General features: G+C 37.4%; 1 protein-coding gene across 1 annotated transcript in view; it reads right to left on the bottom strand.

The window, feature by feature from the left end:
* The window catches only part of LOC126832236 (uncharacterized), a 38564-nt gene that overhangs the window by 11333 nt on the left and 9055 nt on the right, over positions 1–18176 (bottom strand). Inside the window, exons 2-5 of the mRNA XM_050562948.2 lie at positions 11311–11521; positions 7859–7914; positions 7296–7373; positions 2064–2115 (exon numbers count right to left, since the gene is read on the bottom strand). Coding sequence (XP_050418905.1) covers positions 2064–2115; positions 7296–7373; positions 7859–7914; positions 11311–11521 — 397 coding nt within the window. The remainder of the gene's footprint in view (positions 1–2063; positions 2116–7295; positions 7374–7858; positions 7915–11310; positions 11522–18176) is intronic.

Genomic DNA, 18176 nt, shown 5'->3' with positions numbered 1-18176 from the left:
ATCCCCATCCCCCATCCCCCCATTCCCCTCCCCCCATCCCAATATATATTTCCCGGGTAGTTTAAATATAATCTTTATACGCCCACATTTTCATGTGGACGTATATTGGCGTTGCCTCTGTCCGTCCTCAATTTGTTTGTGGATACTCTACAGGTTACAATTTTTATCCGATTTTTACCAAACTTGGTTCATTGCCCGTGATTGTACGAAAAATCACGTTTTTAGCATGTGGACACTCCAGAGGTCACAATTTTTATTCGATTTTGATGGAACTCGAAATATATGTTTATAACCCAACGATCTCGGTTCCTGTCAATATTCGCGCATATTGGACAGCAACTTCCTGGATTATGGCCCTTGATTGTACGAAAAATCACATTATTAGCTTGTAGACCTCTAGCGATTTAAAAAAAACTAACTTAAACCAATCACCGTTGCACCCTAATGATGGTTGAGTTCGAATTTCGTGAAAATCTGGCCGACAAAATGGCTGCTCCTTGTACGCAAATAATGTAAAGTATGTAGTATCAAGGTTGTGGAAGCTTAAAAGCTTAAAATATATGTTTATATCCATAGATCTTGGTTCCTTTTGATGTTCGTGCATATCGGACCGTAACTTCCTGAATTTTGGCCCGTGATTGTACATAAAATCGCTTTTATAGCTGGTTCTGTGTCCATCTCTTGCATAATGTGGGCGTATCTTGCATGACATCGGTTTCTTTTAAATTATCTGACAATTGTAGATGAACTGAAAGCAATCCTCCATCATGACATATCCCAGCTGAACATTACCCATAATCAGATATAGACTGAACATCGACATGTGGCCTTTTTCATCTCTTGTTGTCAATATTAATGTCGTAAAGTAATAATACATTCAGAGTGTCTGAATTACAATAGCAATGTACTACTGAATGGCGCTATCTATACGCGGATAATTTTATTGAAATAACGAAATTTTGCTTGCTAGCTGCAATATGGGAACCAAATAAATTATTTATGTTTACATCAATTACCCCATGCCAAGATCAATGGAAGATCGGATATTTCACAATCTATGAATCCAAAATCTACTGAGCCGCATAGTATGGTGTTCTATTTCAGCCACTTCCCGCGCGCGCGTCGCTTTTTTCAATATGAAGCTATAGAGAAAAAAGTGTTTTTCTTTCTGAACGGATATTGTTTATAGTTTTGGTGATGAAATGCGATGTGCCAGGAGAAATCATTTGCAGTTTATTTACCGCTTGGTATTATATCTTCAATACAGTAATATTAATATTGGACACAAGGAAAGTAGGTGCATTGTATTTTCAATTGATGGCATCTGTGAATGGTGAATAATATTTGTTGTACAGCGAAATAAAGAACACATAATACATTTAATTGTTTTATATATTTTATTGTTTGTATAAACATGTAAATGTACAGATATCCTACGACGAATATATTAGCAACCCCGAAGTTATCAGATTAAGACCGACGTTGAGAAAATCCAAGATTACGTTCACGTTTGCACTGCTTAACCTAGACACAGTCTATAATCATTGAATGAAGGGCGACGTCGTGTTAAAAAGTTGACGTCGCTTTTTTTCTCTATAGTTTAACATTGAAAAAGGCGTCGCGCGTCGGAAGTGGCCGAAATAGAACACCATAGTATAACGATGTTTTAACGACTACTGTTACAGATAAAATCGGTGGTCTGGATAATCTTAAGTAGTTATCACGAGTTATCAGCAGTTATTAGTAACTGGAAAAACAAAATTAACACTGGTAGTAGTCAAAACAACACAGGTCATTGTAACCGTATCTTTTTTTTATCCAGAGAGCAAATGTTTTTTGAAAGACAAGGCTATACTACTAATAATAAAAATGCTTGAATTTATTAGCACAACATCTGAAATTAAAGTCTGTGGTGTGTACGTGAATAGACACCGGTAAATGTAAATAATTTATACGAGATCTGCCTATATGATACATGTAAGAAACTGCAGATATTTTCCAAACGTTTCGCCATTATACTCTTTCACAATTTCAAGAATATTTTAGGGACGAGAGTTTCCTACCTTATACAGCTTCTATCATTTCCACATCCTACCGGAAGCAGGCTATTATCAACTGAAAATTGAAAATATATCAAATTCAGCATCAACAGTTTGTGTTTTGTATTTTGTGAATGGTTGGCTTGACATAAGGTAATTCAGAGAACATGCAGATTGAAGAAGGATTAATATCTCACTGGTCTAAGCAGCAGAAATAAATTTGAAGTCAATCTGATGATAACTTTAGCACTTGAACCTCGATCAGGACTTTCAAAATGATCAAGGACAATAACTATGAAGGTAACATCCGAAATCGTTGAAAATCAAAATGCTTCTTTGTTACATAACTGTCAACAACGTACAGTGGGGACGTAAAATATCAATCATATAGTTGAGTTGAACTATAATAATGAAATCACAATGACGGGTTGTATTCTAAACTAAAATATTGGGTCAATATGTTATGAACCCTGGTTTACCGCTAATGGATTGTCGTACAGAATCGCGGCGTCACACAATGCAATCAATTGGAATTATGTTCTCGTTACCTTTTAAGAGAACGTGAAAACAACAATCACTACATGTAAATAACCCCACTTGTTTTCGAAATCACAGAACGTAGACGTAAATATGTTTGTATAAGCGGTTAACTTAAAAATAATCTAAGATAAAATAACCAAATAAAATGAAGCATAATCCAATAAAATATCCTCGCGATCGTCAAAATATCAAATTATCCTCTATAATGTATTGATACAAGTCAGCGTATATCAACATATATATATTCATCAGATCTGGTGGAGATGGGGTCATATTATCCTCCACGAATCTGAGGATTTTATTCCCAGTGTACCCAGATTAATATGAAAACATTCTCAAATATCTCTATAACTCTTCAGTCTGTCTTTCAAATGTAATCTTTTAAAAGGAAGTTGGTTATTACGCACATTGTCAGTGTATTGATGGAATTATTTTTTAAGTGAAATACACTGCGGCATAACACGCGAAATAAAAAACATTAAAACCGGAAAATGTTCGTTTTTACTATTTAATAATCCAATAGGTAAGCATGATCTATCAAACCATATTCGTTTGTAAAGATTTTTTTTAACAAATGAAATGACTACGTAAACAACGGAAGTAATCCAATCTGCTATATTATAACTACTTGAGTTAGGTTTTAGCTTTTTCTTCGAAAAAATAATTTCATCTCACATGAGGCTTGCTGGGCATTCAATTTAGGGACTCTAAATGGCGAATCCTTGAGTGGACTTGTTAGGAGGAAGTTGGGGGTGGGGTGGGGGCGGTATTAAAAGGTACACTGGTTCCAAAGAAAATATATCAGATTTCAGTAAAATAGCAATTCTTTGGTTCCCCACCAAATACTTTATGGCTGAACTTTCACACCTGAAGGATACATTTACAATGGATGCAGCGTACATCCACTGAGAGTAAATGTATTGTGTCCAAACAATTAAACATCCAGATTACAACATAACAATTAAATATGTGAGATTGGCGTTGATGTTCTAGCTTAAGTCAGTTTAATGGTATATACTCAGTTTTATCATAATCTAACTGTTAGATTAAAGTTATTGTGTTTCAAAGAATCTATGAATCAGATTGCAGGAGGCCAAATAATTATCGCGGATCGCGTTGATGTTATAATTGGGGTATGTGACTTTAGAGCTAAATGTATACTTTAAGTTTTATTAAATCATTTATAAGAACTCTAAAAAATGGGCGATTTACTTTGGGATGTAGTTCAAGTTCTTTTTTGTTTTGTTTTTTATTAAAAAACACATTTACTAGAAAAAGGTTACTGCGTTTCAAAGAATCTAGCGATCAGATTGTAGTATGTGAGGACAGCATTGATGGTTGAAGTTAAGTAAGCTATTGGGATAATGAATATATATTCCAACTTTTTCCATGCATACCAAGTTTCAAAGAAACGACCAATCAGATTACAGTAGCTCAGTTTAATGTGGTCCGATGGTAATGGCGTTGATGTTATAACATTCATTCACTATAAGTAGAAGTGTTCCAAATAAAAATAAAATGAAGCATAAATGAAATTTGAATTGAATGAGAATGCTTGAAAAGGAGCGGAGAATTACGAAACCGGGAACTCACAAAGATTTGTACCACGTATTGAGACGAACAGCGGAGACTTTGCGTACATAAATACCCACTGACAGATAAAATTTCAAGAAGGTCATGTCTGTATAAAATACTTTAACCAGAGTCTAAACTAAATGCAATTCGGCTTTAAACGGATTTCTTATTAGAAACTTCCAACAACTCCATTACGTGATATTACAGACTGTTGACAACTGTAATTCTAAGTAAATACAGAATTTGCCGCCATTATTTACCGCAGACAGTTGATGGCCCAAATCTCCTTGAGTCCATGTTCTAGATTTACTGATAATTACCGTCGATAAAATCATTATATCTTCGTGAAATCTAGCAATAATGTTTACATTAAGACATATAATCATAAACCCCCGCCTTGATCTGAAAGACACATAAGAGTCGATTTCACACCCATTTAATTAGTTTGATTGAATAAAGTCTACAAACAAAGGTGGTTTTCACGGGGCTCGTGTTGCGGGTGGCTAAATATATTTTCAGGCAATAGGGAAGTATTATTCTGCTTAAATGATGACACATATCCTGTACCGAACGCATTTAAAGTCTCACATTAAGTATCAATCTGATAAAAACACAGATCCTACTTCGTTTCGTTTTTTATTGTTAATAATTTCGTTTTACTTGTCTTCACTACACTAGGATCTGGAAGAATTGTTATATAAGCCGCGTTCTGGTTTATGTGAGGGATTAGCCAATGAAGCGGTCTGTTACGACCAGTTCTTGGCGTACTGTGCACGGAACTGTGGGTAAACCACTATAAACGTCAACGCCGGTTGATTAAGTCATGTCTGGCGTGATAGGGACAAAAACCGCTCGTACGACCTCTGACGCGACATCCATTTACAACCGGTCAGATCTTCATGTAGTGTAGGCCATCGAAAGTATAAAAAACGAAACGAAATATAGATCTGTATTTCAATCAGATTGGTCAAGTATAATAATGTCTGAAAATCCAAATGTTATTAACTGCCCACATTGATTTCAAATTACCATTGGTCTGAGTTTCTGATGGATTAGATATTTCACACATGTATGCAGTGAGCGCGGGGATGGAGTTTTATTTGTTGACATTTAACTTATTTAAATCTCAGGGGAAATTCCGTTTGGAGATAGTACGTCTAGTGAACAACGTCGTGGAGGCAAACATCCGTAATAATTAGCTGCCATTGTGCTAATTATAAGGAAAGGGTTGATAAAATACAAAATGGCTCATTTTTCGGTGATACAAAATACAAAAAAGTAGGGGATATTCAGAAACAATACAAAACTGCGGAAATGCACTGCTGTTTTTATTAGAGGTAACCGGTCTATGTTAATAACAGGCCAATGGCCTAAACATGAACAGTTCATATGGGCGGCTTATCCGACGGCCTCATTTCACTCGCAAAGAGATACACTGTCAAAAGTGTAAATGGACGTTTTTGATTTTTGTCTTAATAATGAGTAATTGCTCCACCATTCCTCAGACATTCAGCAATTCGTCGTGGTATGCTCCTAATTAACCGTCCAATCACGATTTGGGGCAATCTGACCCACTCCTCTTGCAGTGCCACGGCCAATTTTTGTAGTACTGTCGGTTGACGTTGACGTCGACGAATACGTCTCCCGATCATGTCCCAGACATGCTCTATAGGGGAAAGGTCAGGACTTATGGCTGACCAAGGCATATGGACAATATGGTGACGCTAGAGATAGTCATTCACGGTGGTCACGGGCATTATCATCTTGAAAGATGAAACGTCGACCTGCACGTTGAGCAAAGAGCAGAACTGTCGGTGCCAGGATAGTACACACAAGTGACCCTTCCTTGAACAATATGCAAGTCCGTTTTGCCAGTCATTGTGATTCCTCCCCACACCCTAACAGACCCACGCCCGAATCTGTCATGCTGTCTGACGTTAGCATGACGCTCATTTACAAGCCTCCAAACGCGAGCACGCCTATCGGTGAAATCCAGAGTAAATCTGGACACATCTGAGAACATTAAACGCGCCCATCGACGATTACCCCAATTTCTACGCTATCTACACCATTGACGCCTGTTTGCCATGTGCTGGCGAGTTAATGGAGGCACAACACGCGGTCGTCGCGCATGCAAATGGGCTGCATGTAGCCGATTTCTAATCGTTTGGGGAGTAACTCGAATTCCTGTAACTTGGTACAAGTTTACAGAAAGCTGATTGGCCGTTTGTCCTCGATTTCGCAGGACCTGTGTACGAATGTATCGATCCCGGGCTTGTGTAGTGGCTCTAGGACGACATGAACGAGGTCTATCATCAGCATTGTGTGTTTGTTGGTACCGGCCCCACAGTCTGCTGATCACAGACTGTGACACATTAAGCATGTTGGCTACTGTTCGCTGTGTAGAACCCATTTGAAGCATGCCAATAGCACGTCATATTCCTGAGCAATGGCCCGAGAAATCCCTCTCTGGCCATTGCTGTATTAGCTTCTGATTCTTGTGCTTTTGAGGGAGTGTGTCTATTCTTCTCGTTCAATCAAATCTATCCAAAAGCACAGCAACACGACAGCCATTCGTTTAATCAGGGGTCTTCCCTATAACTTTGGACGGTGATTTAAGGTATTAAAAACGGTGCAAGTGTTGTTCGTCTCAAAACAATATTGTTTATATTATATCCATAGAGTAAAAATCGTGTTGACAGTTGATAGCCTTGTTTGTCACACAATTAGTTTTTCTGCAATATTCTGCTATGCACTGGTTAATTGGGCCTAATAAAATCGTGAGTCATGACGTAACGTTATGTAAACATATTTGGTCCAATTTGGAGCTCTGTTTGGTATTGTTACGCAGTAAGCTATTGGTTGTTAATCGGACTATTGACCAGTCATAATTTAGAACAAGAATTTCCGTTGTTTACAGCAGTGAGTGGTGGGATTAGCTCTAATCAAACGAAACACTGCGAGGAGTATGATAAATGACAATCGGAACTAGTGTGTGTCTTTTTGCGAGATGAAAACCATAAATTGAAATACCAGTAGCAGATTCTCTTTGTAGAGAGATCTCGTGTTTCCCTCTCCATATTGGGATTTATGCTATATTATTATTATTTTGTATCATATCCATCAAATAAATCAATATACCTTTTGTTTCACTATTTTCACTTGTTTCGCGTCTTTGCCTTGAGAGTGTGGATCTTCCTTCGTCGATTTGGTTAAAATCTGAAAAGAAAGATACTGTATTATACTGCAGGACCAGTGCCTGTTTTCACAGGGTCTCCGAAATAAAAGTTTGTTTACGTATGTCATCCAAAAGACCAGAGAAATTGCCAAAAATAGCTGCTTAAGAAAGGTTCAGCTCAAAACACAAAGCCGTTCGGAAATAATCGGTAGATTTGCTGAACGGGATAAGGTAACGAACACATGATTGTTAAAATAGTATTTCCCTGGTGCCGCCAGACTGTAGCCTTGGTTATCAAAATATAGACTACAAAAGGAGCAAGGAACTACTTAATGGGGCGGAAGAATTTCTAAGTGAACACTGAAATTGCATCACAACTTTTGACGTTCATGGAACCTACCGAGGGAATGTAATAGAATGGAGCGTACAAAAAATATTTAAAAATACATGTAATAAAGACGATAAAATCCACATTATATAAATATGGCCCCGTTTAACACTGTATAATAAACGAAATAATACTCACCAATTTTATAAGCAAAATTGTTGACAACATCGTGATTTTTTAAGTCATATGTCAATCTAAAAAAAAAAGAAAAAATGAACAGAAGATTAAAACAAATTTCTTGCATTTTCTCAATACGTCTGCACCAACCAAGAACTAGAGGGAGAAGGAGAGAAATGGGGTTTAAAGTCCACTCGACACAAACTAGGTCATTCGGGAACTAAGATATGGTTCAACTTTATTTCAATAATTCACTTGCGCGTAGGGGTCTTTAGCAGTGGGAGAAACCGGAGGACCCGGAGAAAACCCACGAGGCCATGAAATAGAAATATACTTATTTAAGCAAGCAAGTGAAACAAATCATCAATCTACACATAAAAATGAAACAGTGTTGAATATATTTCAGATATATATTCCATGCCAAATTGGGATATCCGTTAAAGGGGTGTATCTCTATCTTTAAGTGATCTGACATATTGCAAAAAGTACAATAATAACACAATTCGCAGTGTTCGGTCGGCACACCCTTTAAATGTTCTATCCCACGCTTAATAGTAAGTTCAGGAGGACCGCACCTCAAACAAGCAAAACCCATAAGATAAACTCGCGGTCAATTCTATTAGATGTAGACATATGTCGGAAATGGGCTCCGAATCCTTAAGGCGATTATCCAGCCCTTAAATCTGAATTGGACGTAGTTTGGTATATCAGTATGATAGAAACAGTTGTTCTATGATAGAAAACATTTGATCATATGTTTGCATGGCGAACCCGTTTGGACATGCTCTAAGCCCCAGGTGCTACTCTTTTTGTTATTGTTGGGGTGACGCTTGTTTGCGATGGCGTCATGCTCGGTTTAAGGTCCATAGTACGCCCGTAGAAATGATTATCTTGCAGGGTTCATCTTTGTGACCAAATGCCTACATAAAACAAGGCAGCAAGTTCTGTCTGATGGATGATTCCCTAATGAGATGAAAATCTTCACATTAGCTTACCGAATATCCCAAATAATAATTTTAGCACCAAAATAGAAGCCCACAGCCCATGGGAACAGCCGTTAGACGTTAGCACATCAATAATATTTACAGTAATTTGTTCAGGGAGAATGTTGTAAATCTCTAGATAATAAACATATGTAATACAAATACAAGAGTATGGAGTGGGCTTCAGGTCTAGACTATTCTATCAACGCCATTATCAGGCTAACATGGATATTACTATTGGTACAATGCTATAAAGAATGGAATGGAATGGAGTTTAGCGTCTCATCAACACATAAATAGTGTGCTCCAGCAAATTTAAAATCTCCAAATTATGTCAACGCATCGCTCAGACTGAAAGCTGTAAATTTCAACGTCTGGAAGCAAAGTATGGCAACGTTGGTGAAAACAGAGAATAGGTGTGCTTTTAGCGGTGTCCACTTAACCAGTTACCTCAAAGGTAATGTTTAACCTTCTATGGACAGGGGTGCAATGCGGAATTTGTGAATTATGTCCCTATAGCGCTGTTTCCGCACTAATCTTCTTAAAAGGAGATGCACTAAAATATCTTAAGTTTTTCCACGTCCAGTTCGATCGCGTCGATAACCCCATGGACAGGGGTGCAATGCGGAAATTGTGAATTATGTCCATATAGCGCTGTTTCCACTAATCTTCTTAAAAGGAGATGCACTAAAATATCTTAAGTTTTTCCACGTCCAGTTCAATCGCGTCGATAACCCCATGGACAGGGGTGCAATGCGGAAATTGTGAATTATGTCCATATAGCGCTGTTTCCACTAATCTTCTTAAAAGGAGATGCACTAAAATATCTTAAGTTTTTCCACGTCCAGTTCAATCGCGTCGATAACCCCATGGACAGGGGTGCAATGCGGAAATTGTGAATTATGTCAATATAGCGCTGTTTCCACTAATCTTCCTAAAAGGAGATGCACTAAAATATCTTAAGTTTTTCCACGTCCTTTTCGATCGCGTCGATAACCCCATAAGGCTATATGGTCTCAGATGATATACTGCCGAAAATATACAGATAGAATTGTAAGTAAATGATTATCGCCCGTATTGTTTTGACATTTCATGACGTTAACTGATAGACTATCGCGCTTCGGGAGACGATCACGGCCAAGACCAGTTGCCTTATTTCTATTACATCTTTCTGATAAACTGTTAAAAGGGTCCTTATAAATTCATATGCCATAAGCAAAACTGTTAATAGATTCGACTACTGAAGTATAAATATGACAGCTGCTATCATACATATTGCGGGGTGGTGGGGTGCAGGGGGGGGGGCGGTGGTCTAGGTTGTCGCCGGTCAGCTCTGGCTTGCAGTCGTGGTTTCGATCCCTGGTATAAAGGTATGTGGCTTGGGGATAGGGGCGCCTTCTCAACCTTTACTCAGGGTACCCAGGTTTCCTCGCACACTAAAGAAACCTGCGCTTGCTTCAGGATAATAAAAACAGATCTTGTCTGCGATTTCACCCTCGGTGGAAGCAGACGTTAAATACTAACAGAATAATAGAAGAAGGAGACATAATGGGAGAGTATATGTTCCTAATAAACTGTAACTGGTTCGTTATTATATTCATACAATAAAACAAAATTGTTTGACAAAAAAAATTACTAAAATTCATTGATCTATAAAACGTCCTGGCTATGACTACTATAGTAAATATGACAGCTATCACGCATATAGTATAATGAGAGGTGATATGTGCCTAATAAACTGAAAATGGGTCCTTTATAAGTTCATATAATATAACAAAATTGTTTGACAACATAAAAGCATTAATCTATTATGATTTCTTGGTTGCTTTAACAACCAAACATAAATATGACAGCTATCACGCAAAGTATATTAAGAGGTTATGTAAATATCCTGGCACTTATTGTTAGAGGAAAGAGACATTAATGCCAGTGCCATTGCAGATAAGTGTCACGCTAAGGTTAGATGAGACCTATACAGTAATAACTCACAGAAAGGAGGCAAATAATCACAAAATCTAAGATAATTATTCTGGTGATAATGTAATTATCATAAATGAACAAGAACAGTGTGATTTAGACACGAACGTCGATACATTGCTAAAATAAAAGCAAACGGTTGTAAATGGAGATTTTGTACAAATTCACCAGTCTCTAATTGAATTAGTTATAAATACTTTGTGTGGTACAGAAAAGATGAAATATTCTGTATTATAAGAGGCTTTAACCCTTCCCATTTCTGAAGAATATTCCTCTTCGATATTTAGATGTGGTTCCATTGTTGACCCGCCCTCTCTATCTCTCTCTCTCTCTCTCTATCTCTCTCTCTCTCTCTCTCTCTCTTGATATTGGGCCCATTACAAAACTAGGATTGACAAGTAAAGGGAATTTTGTTAATATACGATGAGTTACACCCATGCGATGCCAGTAGCAAATTAAGGAATCACTAATTTAGAAATTTAGAAATTCTTCATTATTCTGTGAGATACTTACATTAAAAAATCTGGGTCTTCGGATCCCATGGAAAAGGAAAGAATGGTTTTATCTCGGTGACCAAATTTATTCCCAGGAAGCACAAATGTGTTGTTGACGCCATAGCATGATTTGACAGAGCCAGCTGCACCATTAGTGGAGTAAAATGTCCCATTCGTACTGGGATTATGTAGCCAGACATTTTTCACACTGGGACATCGACGGATTACCACTGAAAACAGAAGTTACAAAATTCAAAATGTGACAAAATACAAAATGTAGGTTTGAATACATACAACTCAATGCCTCCCCCCCCCCCCAAAAAAAAAGATTCATGTGGAAGAAAAAATCTGCCATTGAGACAATCTGATTAAAAAACAGATCTATATTTCGTTTCGTTTTTTTCACTCTCGATGGCCTACACTACATGAAAATCTGACCAGTTCCAGTGGTAGGTAGCGCCAAGGGTCATATCAGCGGCTTTTGACCCTATGACATCAGTTCCGTGCATCGCACGCCAAGAACTCGCCGTAACAGACCGTTTCATTGCCTAATCCCTCAGTTAAACCAGAACGTGTGTTATATAACAACTCTTCCAGATCCTAGTGTCGTAAAGATAAGTAAAAGGAAATTTTGAAATATAAAAAACGAAACGAAATAGGATCTGCGTTTTCATCAAATTGCCACTGAGAATGACATATGGTTCCGTCCCGTGAGTTTTCATGATGTAAGGGAGCGTATATTTATGCAATGCTATCAAAAAAGAAAAATTATGACCCACTCTACTTGACAAAAGAATGTGACCTTTCAGAGCTTGTTATAATGGTCATTCATTTGATGTTTAAGTACCAATCCTGTGTTACCAAAGTATAAGGAAAGGTCATTCTATTTTTGTATATAAAAACGGGTTATTTTCTAATACTTTAACTAAAAGTGACAACGCAAATTCATATTAATAGCTCATCGCACTACAAATATATTCAATTTTTCAGACGCGGGATGGGGTGAAGCAACTATAATTATCTCATAAACTAAACGAAGGACAACCAAGGAAAAATATATTGATTTATTTTTTTCTCGTCAGTTGATCTCCGTCGGAATATAAGACGCTACTTAATACAAAGACTGTTGATTCAATGAATTCTGATGAGATGGTAAGCAGACGTGATGGGGAATAGAACCCAGAATAGGAGCACATCTTAATATAACCTTATTAAAATAGTCTACAACCATAACTAACTTTTAAAATCATTCCAGACAATCTAAACCCAAACAGCCTCTGGCTTTTGCCATGAACTTTGAAATTCACTTCCCAATATTTGTCTGCATTCATTATATCGGAACCAAAATATTTTTGTGAACTTATTACAAACGGTCTAGCCAATTTGGAAGCCATTCCAGAAATAAATAGTAAACGGACCCCTACTAAGAGATATGTTGATCTTTATGTATCATGTGATGATAGAATAGGGCTATTTGATAAAGAACCTATTTAATAAGTTCTCCGAGTCCAATTTACTTTTTTAAGTTACATTATTTTGGTTCGTGACCAAGACATTCTTTCGACAATCTCGATGCAGAATTTCTCTCGTAGCACACTGAATGGCGTATCCCCGTCTTCATTAGCCTATTCAGAGCAGAACAGTAGGACGTTAAACCCCATTTCATTTCATTTCATTTCCAAGCGCAATGAGAAAATGATTATGTACACAATTAGTGGAAAGTCTAATTCTGACGGCATTCGAGAAATAAGTGGGTCTTCAGCTGTGATTTGAAAGTGGTCAAAGGTTAACAGTCTCGGATTCTAAAAGGTAAATCATGCTACAATTTAGGAGCAACTGCATTGAAGCCTATGTCTCCAAAATGTGTAAATGTCGAATGTGGGACGATAATGACCGATTTGATTGGTATGCTGTTGGCAGTGCCGAATGGTATGTGAGGCAAAGGACCTTATAGTTGATGCTTGCGGGAACTGGCATCCACTATAGAGTTTAGGACAGGTAACTTAATGTTCGATGATATTTTGGTTCGAGATATGATTCTAACTGTTGTATTCTGTAGTTTTTGGAGCTTGTAGAGACTGGTTTGAATAATTTCAGAGATCAAAAAAAGGTACAACAATATAATTTACTGTATGCATGCAAGTAAACCAACGGGATAGGGAAGATATATTTAGCGCAGAGCTCTGGAGACCTCGAAATGAATGGGATTTAATGTTCACTCGGTAACCATTCCAATAATTAGTAGAAGTGGAGGTCACGGCGTACCCAAAGAAAACCCATTTTAGTCGGGGGCAGGGATGGGGTGATTTAGATCTCATGGTAATTCAATTACGTCAAATAGTGAGCAAAAAGGAATAATAAACCGAGAATTGACACCTTATATGCCCGCCCCTGGAATAGGCAGGTGATCCCACTCTTGTTACGTACAAATCCTGGATCGAACCAAAACTTGAAAGTTTACAGGTTTTATACTCTTCAGCGCACACATTAGACTACTCGTCACCTAAATCCCCAACCGGATTCGAACACTACAAATTGTAATTGGAATCAGGATGTTTCCGCCGTACATAATTACGATGTGAGGGTTTTAGGTGCAACATGTCTGTTTAAAGTAAAGGTGTCATCATTTTGAATTCAAAATGTGTTAAACAGTCTATTTTAAAAAAAAGAAAAAGAAATTGGTTGTCACTTTAAATCTCACACGTCTGCAAATCAATGATGCTATCTAGGACAGTGATGGCAGATAACTCATCTATAATGACATGACGTGTAACAATAATTTAATGCCGTCTGGTTCATTTGTTCGCCAAATGGTCTGGTTATAGCCCAAGACCTAAAAGGGCAAATATTTTAAATATTTTTGAATAGCTATTGTCGCATATCTTATCAAATATTTAGAATTCAGAAAAATAAATTTAACAAGTTGATCTGATGCAAATTTTCAACAAAAAATAAACAAACGTCCTATTTTAGCAACCCATCTTGACAATGAGTCATCAATTGGCGCACGCTCGTCAAAAATTGTCATGATAAATTGACCGATATCCCGAGGAGAGGTCCTCTAAAGATCCAATACCAAACATTATTATTTTTATTAATAAAGAGAAGAACCTTCCAATAAGCCAACTCATGACCGTATGCCGTAAATGAAAAGATTGCAAAATTATATTCTAATATACAAGAGCATGCTTCGGCTCTCCTCGATCTTGTCTGTGATATCACTTTTTGGAAAGCAGACTTTAAATGACCAAGGAACCACTAGGCAGGCCCGGTCGAAATATCGATTGTTTAGACTGGATGATCGAGTCCAACTTGCACCCTTTGTACAATATTATGCCCTACTGCCATCGATAATTTCAATTCTGAAATTGTAATGTTCACCACTTTTTCAATATAAAATAAAATGTCAAAAATCAATTTTGGAATGTTATGCACTAATTAATTCACTGACAACTAAGTTTCTCAAATCTCACATCGTCCAATTATGTTCATGTCTTTATCCCACCTAGTGTATAGAATAGTTTATATTAGATTACGTCCAGAAGTAAAGATGGCCTAGAGTGTGGGGAGATTAAAGACATTCCCTAGAGGCTTTGTCGAATTGGTGTAGCAAAGACGGTATTAACAATGCCTTTCATAAGCAAAATTAACGCGATTCAACAAGTAATTATTTTATTTTCAAATCTATTTTGACTCAACATCTGAAAGCCGGTAAATGTAGGCCAAATGATCTCATCATCCACGTGAGAAACTGTAGGGAAATACCATAATATCTTAGTCGTGAAATGATTTAGATATGCTGATTTATGTATAATATATTTAAGAGAGAGCGGATTATGTTATAAAAAATGTCTGTGCAATTTAAGGTAACCAACAAAATCTTTGCAAGACAAAATGAAAGATTTTTTTTTCTTTAGCGCAAATTGACCTTTAAGACCAAATCTCCCGGTCTTGTCTATTTTCAGCAGTTAGCTAGTTAATCATCAAACTATAAATATATCTAGATAAATCAGCTTTCAATATTACTGATCGTCAACAAATGACACCCATTATTACAAAATCACAGAACATCGTCTGACTAATAAACATACATTTTCCAGTCAAGTAATAGAATGGGTAAATCTGAGCTTGCAATTTCAGAATTTGGCTTTTGGTGTATTAGATTTATTTAGAATTTATCGAAGCTGACCTGTCTGGTCCATGATGGGAGCTACCGTGGCTCGGTGAGCATGACGTTGCCTCACTAACCTGTACGTCCCGGGCTGCATTTCAGTGGTGACCGAGAAAGTTTCAGGCTGGTTTCCGTTGTTATTGCTGCAGGTGGTTTAGAGACTAGCAAGGAAAGGCGTCTGATCTCTGATTTCCGTGCATACCGCTGAACCACATTTTAAAAAAATGACATCTATAAATCGATTCCGGAGTGTGGGTGTCCGGGCACGATTGCCTCATAGCACATTGCTTGACGTGCTCGTTTGGTGCAGAAATGCAAGACATTAAAACCCGATTTCTGGGTCATGATAAACCGCTACTGGTATTTCTGCACTTTCCCTTGCAATGATTAAACCTTGAAGTCAAGCAATCGGAAAAATAAGAAAAGGAAGCACTGTTTTGAAATATAGTTCAAATCAACTGTAAGTAGTACTGGTGTGGAACCAGGGATACCACATCTCACTTATTTAGAAAATTCACAATAGCTAGCTTAACAAATTTAAAAATCAAAACTTCGAGAATGCTTTTGAATGTTCATTGATTCCTCAAATACTTGTTTATTTGAAAATATCATTCTTCCTCTGAGCGGAGAAAACAGGATTCATTTAAGCAAACAATAAATCAAATTACGATTGCAGAACTAAACCACAGATGAAAGGCAGTGATGAAATTGTAATGTATATCGATTAAAACGCAGATTCGTTAAATTCTCATCCACAAAAATTCTTTGAAGTTGTCCAATAAAAAATATATTTCGCGTAATTTGAGATATGCTATTTACTGGAGGTAGCCTAATTTCTGATGATCACAGAATGGATATACCATCTAAAAAAAGGCCGAACAAAACAAATATACGATACTTTCGAGCATAGATAATACCATGTTATTATACACACAGAAAATACAAAAAAGAACCGATTGCACAAAGTAACAAAACAATAAATCTAAATGTCAAAGGCAAAACAGTTTTAACTATTTGGCAACATCTGTTAAAAGCCTCCGAAATAATGTAGTGAAGTAGAATATAGCTATAGCCTAATTAATTATTAATGTGTTTGTACATGTTTTTTTCTAATTTCTTTTCTTTCCAGAACTATCAGTGGACAGAAGGAGGAAAGCGGGCAAATAGATATACGGGAAATGGATCGTAGTCTAAAATAGAATCATATCAACTACCACTCCAGATGACTCGCTTGCAACTACCACTAGTACTACTCGCTTGCAACGTCATCTTTGGTCATAGGTGTAAGTGCTGGGGGGGGGGCTGGGGGGGGCTGGGGGGGGCGGCCGCCCCCCCCCCCTCATTTTGGGCACCAAATGCTGTGAAAATTTGGGCACACAATTGTACTTTGTAAAAGTTGTATAAAAAAAATATTGTGTTCTTGAATGTGTCCAATTTAACAGCGAATTTATTATTATTATGTAACATACTACATTTTTTGGGCACCAACCACCACTGCCCCCCCCCAGTCAAAAATTTCCCCGTACGCCTATGTCTTTGGTATGGTATTAACGACGCAAGAACGATCGACACAAGCTGTCAGTTGGGGTTGGTTTCTGTAGTAATGCCTCACTTGAATGTGAGATTTATCTCTAGGTCACCACTTTAATATTATCCGTAAAGCAATAAAACTAGTTACGACGACTTTGACATCTCGCCATATTTGGAGACGTTCTTCGTTCTCCAAATCTACAACTGACAAAGGGGAGGATGGCAAGAAAGGTTTTTGTTTTTGAGTTCTTGTCACGAGCCACTTTATACAATATTTGGCCAATCATAATAGCTTACACATACGTAATTTGCTATTTTGGACAAAACTATAAACATCATTGAGATAACAGCTGCAGTTGTGACAATCAATCAAATATAGCTTTCGTTTTGCTTCCAGCAAACGTCAAATCCTTGATATCACAGTGGGGAATTACTAATTTCTCTTGGTGGTTAATGCTTCCGACCATATGTTATGAAGCATGTAGTCTTGAATTCGACAACAGATTTTGTTCAAAGCCGTTTGTAACCTTGAATAGCCCCCTGAAAAAGGTGGCATATTCTGGTCGTTGTCCGTCACACTCAAACAAATGCAATATAGGGGCCCCTTTCATATTTTGTTCAAAGCCGTTTTTAACCTTGCATGCCCCCCCCCCCCTGAAAGAGGGGCATATTCCTGACTGCAATCGGCCTCATCTCTTCTTAACCCGACCCTGGTTTTATTTGAGTGCGACCAATCTATTTCGTGAGTGAGTAACAAATAAACGAACTAGGTTTGACTAAATTATAAACATAGTTGAAAATGCACTGAATATCCGTTGGTCTCAACCTAGACTTGACAGACACAAAAGACACCTCGTCAATCTAGTACGCCCTACCAGTGTTGGATTAATCAGATTTCAGCCTCTGCTTGATGCGTTTGGTTAATGACTATAAGCTGCATTAGCTTACATTTGACATTTTGCAGTTTCAAGTCATTTTCTGGATTAAATCGCCGGAGAGTGAGGGAATTTTTATCAATATAACTGAACACTCGGTCGTGTTCCATATCCGGTACTGATGAACGTTGCTTGCGTGTTTGTCCTTAAAGTCCACACAGTTAAAGATACATTAGGTAAGATTAGATAAAAAGCTGACAGAATATGCTAAAAACTTCACTCGAGTGTCATTACTACCGTTGTCACGAT

Source organism: Patella vulgata, chromosome 9 (genome assembly GCF_932274485.2).
Source record: "Patella vulgata chromosome 9, xgPatVulg1.2, whole genome shotgun sequence".
Taxonomy (NCBI): Eukaryota; Metazoa; Mollusca; class Gastropoda; family Patellidae; genus Patella; species Patella vulgata.
Note: the sequence above shows the minus strand (reverse complement) of the source record. Positions and strands in the feature narration are given on the sequence as shown.